Below are 4204 nucleotides of genomic sequence, written 5' to 3' on the forward strand. Positions count from 1 at the left end.
CACAATTGTTTAAATTATTATTTAAAATATTTATTAGAGTTCGATACAAATTTTTAATAAATTTAATTGAAATACACTGACAGTGTAAAGGAATTTAACACAGTCAGTTAATCCTAGACGTTCGATATTGAAATAAGTTTGACTTTTATTTTAAAAACTTATAAAGTAATGCAAACGGGTGGTGATGATGAACCGACAGTGTAAATCTTTTTACATTGACAATGCACAGTAATTAATCTCATTTTTAATTTGATAAAAATAATTATTTTAATTTAAATAATTGATTATGATGCAGAAATAAGACGAGATGAAGATACTCAAATAGATAAATTTTGAATTTAATTGTTTATCCTTTATGTTTAGAATAAAAAAATAGAATTTGAATTTGGATATGAAAAAAAAAACAAAATCCACCATTGCCCTTTCCTATATCTATTTGACATATCTATAAGTAGGAATGAGTGAGTTTCTCTATGTAAAACAAACCGATAAGGAAGAAAAAAGAAAGTGAAAAAGTGCTAGCATAAATGGTTGACATGTGAGTTAAGAGTAGAGTAGTGTTTAAATTATATCATCAGACATAGTATAAGAAATTTATTTATAAAAAGTTTGTATTAAAAAAACAATTAAAAAATAAATTTTATATTTTTATTAAAATTAATTCACGATTTTCAATCTAACATTATTTTTATTTTTTTTAAGGTCACAAACTAATATTACTCATAATATTATTCGGTAAACGAATGAAGTGTATGAATATATTAATGAAGTGTATGAATATATTTTTGTTAAATTATTATGCATTTGTTAATTACCAAAAGCAGACCTAAGGAATTTGGATTCTCGAATTCCAAAACTTGAATTTGGATTCTCGAATTCCAAAACTTGAAGAAAATTTTACCCTATACCCCTACAATTGTACCCATACCCCTACATTAAAAATTTTTTTGACCAAAATACCCTCATTTCTGTAAAAAAAAAAAAAAAAAAAATTAAAAAAAAAACGTACCGGAAGACTTTAGGAAAGACTTCCGGAACACACATAATGCATACCGGAACACTTCTCCAAAGAGTTCCGGTATGCAAATTTTTTTGAATTTTTTTTTATCTGAACCGGAACTCTTTCCTTAAGTGTTCCGGTTTGCTTTTTTTGTGTTCCGGAACACTTAAGGAAAGAGTTCCGGTTCAGATAAAAAAAATTCAAAAAAATTTGCATACCGGAACTCTTTGGAGAAGTGTTCCGGTATGCATTATGTGTGTTCCGGAAGTCTTTCCTAAAGTCTTCCGGTACGTTTTTTTTTTTTAATTTTTTTTTTTTTTTTTTTACAGAAATGAGGGTATTTTAGTCAAAAAAAATTTAATGTAGGGATATGGGTACAATTGTAGGGGTATAGGGTAAAATTTTCAAACTTGAACTCTGACTGTTGCTAGCTTCCAACAGTGCAAAGTAAAATCCAACTGAAATGGCTGCTTCTTCATTTTCCGTTACCTTAACCACCAAAATCCCCAAAATCACTTCTTCAACCCACCAAAAATCCCATAATTCCCAAATTACGCATCTCCGATTCAAACCTTCCCCTATTCGCACCCTCCTTCACTTCACACACAAACCAATTAGCCTCCGTACCAACGCCGTCTCAGTCCAATGCCTCTTCACCGGCCTCGTCGAAGAAATCGGCACCGTCAAGCAAATCGGAGCGTCCCCTGACGGCGGTTTCGACTTAAAGGTCAACGCAAAGACAGTTCTCGACGGCGTCAATCTCGGCGACAGTATCGCCGTCAACGGCACATGTCTCACCGTGACAGAATTCGACACGAAAGCTTCCGATTTCACCGTCGGTTTAGCCCCGGAGACGCTGCGAAAAACTTCCCTTTCCGAATTGGAAGCCGGATCGTAGGTGAATCTCGAAAGGGCGGTGACTCCGGTTACTCGAATGGGCGGACATTTCGTGCAGGGTCACGTGGATGGCACGGGGGAGATTGTTTCTATGGTTCCTGAAGGGGATTCTCTGTGGGTGAAAGTTAGGGTTGAGAAGGAATTGCTGAAGTACATTGTTCCCAAAGGATTTATTGTCGTGGATGGGACTAGTTTGACTGTGGTTGATGTTTTTGATGATGAAGTTTGTTTTAATTTCATGCTGGTTGCTTATACTCAGGAGAAGATTGTTGTTCCTTTGAAGAAAGTTGGTCAGAAGGTGAATCTTGAAGTTGATATTCTTGGGAAGTATGTGGAGAGGCTTCTCAGTAGCGGGTTTGTTTCCTCCATTGCAGCAAAGGTTGATGCTCTCAAACTATGACTATCTTTGGACTAACTTATTTGAACAGGATATATAAGTGCTTGTAAGGTTATTTGAGAGAGCTAATAGAAACAACTTATGAAACTATAATTGCAGGTTTTCAATGTATGATTATGTTACCTCATTTTAATTTCAGTAACTAGTCTTTTTTAAGATTGGAAGTGGGACAACATCAATAAGATCAGAAGCTTCTTCTTAATATTTTGAAACTTATTGAGAAGTGATTGCTGGGATTATTTATTTTTATCAACATGCTTTCGTATCATTTTGTCTTTGATACTTTTGGTATCTTAGCATCGGAGGCATCTTTTATAGAGAGTCTAAACATGAATAGTAATGTCTGTTTGTCTTTTATTTCTGTATAATCTTTATTATATATAGAAAAACGTTTGTGTATCATTTGTTGTTACTATCATCTTTGTGTATGATATTATTAGCCATTTTATTAAAGTCTTATTATATTATATTATGGCCTGAACATGTCTTTATAGGTGGGGACAATCATCACCCTACAAGTCGATTTTGGAGGGTTGAGTTAGATCCAACCACATTTCTTAATATGGTATCAGAGTCTCGTTTAAGATCTGATGGGCCACCTACTATTAGGTTTTCGCTATCGGATCACCCATCATTTATTTCTACGCTCCAAATGTCTAGTCCTTGACATAAGGGATGTGTTAAGAGTTTTACATCGGACAATATTTGGTCTGAACATGTCTTTATAAGTGTGAGTAATCATCACCTTATAAACCAGTTTTGTAGGGTTGAGTTATGCCCAATTATAGAACTCTGGATTTGTGTCTAAGCCCAACCGATAAGTTGAATAGGAAGTTAGTAACTATTGCGAAGAGTCCACTCAATTCTGTTAGTGAGTGAGAATATGAGGGAAGCAAGGAGAGTGAAAAAATCATGGATGTTTTTGGTGATTTGATTGTTAGGATAGTTTCTCTGTGATAGGAGCTTTGTTCTGCTCTATTTATTTATTTTTGTTGCATTGTAGAGCTTATAAATAATACATATTATTCCTTATTTGAATTGTCGATTCTATTACTGTTGTTGCATTGCAATAGCTCTGTGTTTCTATCTTGATTCCTTAAGCCTATAAGCTGTGTCTGTCTTCATATCTCAAGTTTTGTAAAGCATTGGTAGGTATTGAAATGCAGCCCTTGTTCCCATGCTTCACAACCTTGGATAACTATAAATTGAAATAAATATATGACAATATATAAGTACTATCTTAAGTTGCCGGATCTAATCCTTATAAAATTAGTTTGTATAATGATAATTTCTTCTATTTATTACAAAATTAACTTGATATTCTCTATTTATAAATATATATTTAAACTATTTATCATCTCATGTAATGTGAAGTTTTTACTCCCTCCATCCCACAATGAAAAATGAATAAACAAAAGAGAGAAGGATATTTTTACTAAAATATCCTTATCATATATTGGAAATGATGAAAATAATATTAATTAGAGGGTAAAATTAGAAAAGATGCATTGAAAATTAAAATAGATCATTCATTTTAGGACACTATTTTATTTTAAATAGATCACTCATTCTGGGACGGATGGAGTAATACATTTCCTTTGCACCGTCGCGATATAATCCGATAACAAAAATTGAGTAGCTGATTATTTGATAATTAGAAGATTCAATTTAATATTTAATTAATAAAATGATATGTGATCATGAAGATAATTTTTATCATTTATTAATAATATATATTATATTCTTATTTCATTTATTTTAAATATATTTTTTTAGTTGATATGATAAATATAATACTTCCTCCGTCCCACAATGATCCATTTGAAATAAAATAGTGTGCTAAAATGTATGATTCATTTTAATTTACAATGTAAATTAATTTCTTTTTTTCAATTCTACCCTTTAATCAG

At 32.1% G+C, this 4204-nt stretch overlaps 2 protein-coding genes across 2 annotated transcripts; both read left to right on the plus strand.

Moving 5' to 3' along the window:
* The first annotated feature begins 1463 nt into the window (after positions 1 to 1463).
* On the plus strand, positions 1464 to 2498 carry LOC127096318 (riboflavin synthase). Its single transcript, XM_051034902.1, has one exon. The coding sequence runs from the start codon at positions 1464 to 1466 to the stop codon at positions 1896 to 1898; it is 435 nt and encodes a 144-aa protein (XP_050890859.1). The 3' UTR covers positions 1899 to 2498.
* On the plus strand, positions 1935 to 2297 carry LOC127094225 (riboflavin synthase-like). Its single transcript, XM_051033084.1, has one exon. It carries the CDS (start codon positions 1935 to 1937, stop codon positions 2295 to 2297), a length of 363 nt encoding a protein of 120 aa, XP_050889041.1.
* Positions 2499 to 4204: the final 1706 nt, after the last annotated feature.

Source organism: Lathyrus oleraceus, chromosome 6 (assembly GCF_024323335.1).
Source record: "Lathyrus oleraceus cultivar Zhongwan6 chromosome 6, CAAS_Psat_ZW6_1.0, whole genome shotgun sequence".
Classification (NCBI taxonomy): Eukaryota; Viridiplantae; Streptophyta; class Magnoliopsida; order Fabales; family Fabaceae; genus Lathyrus; species Lathyrus oleraceus.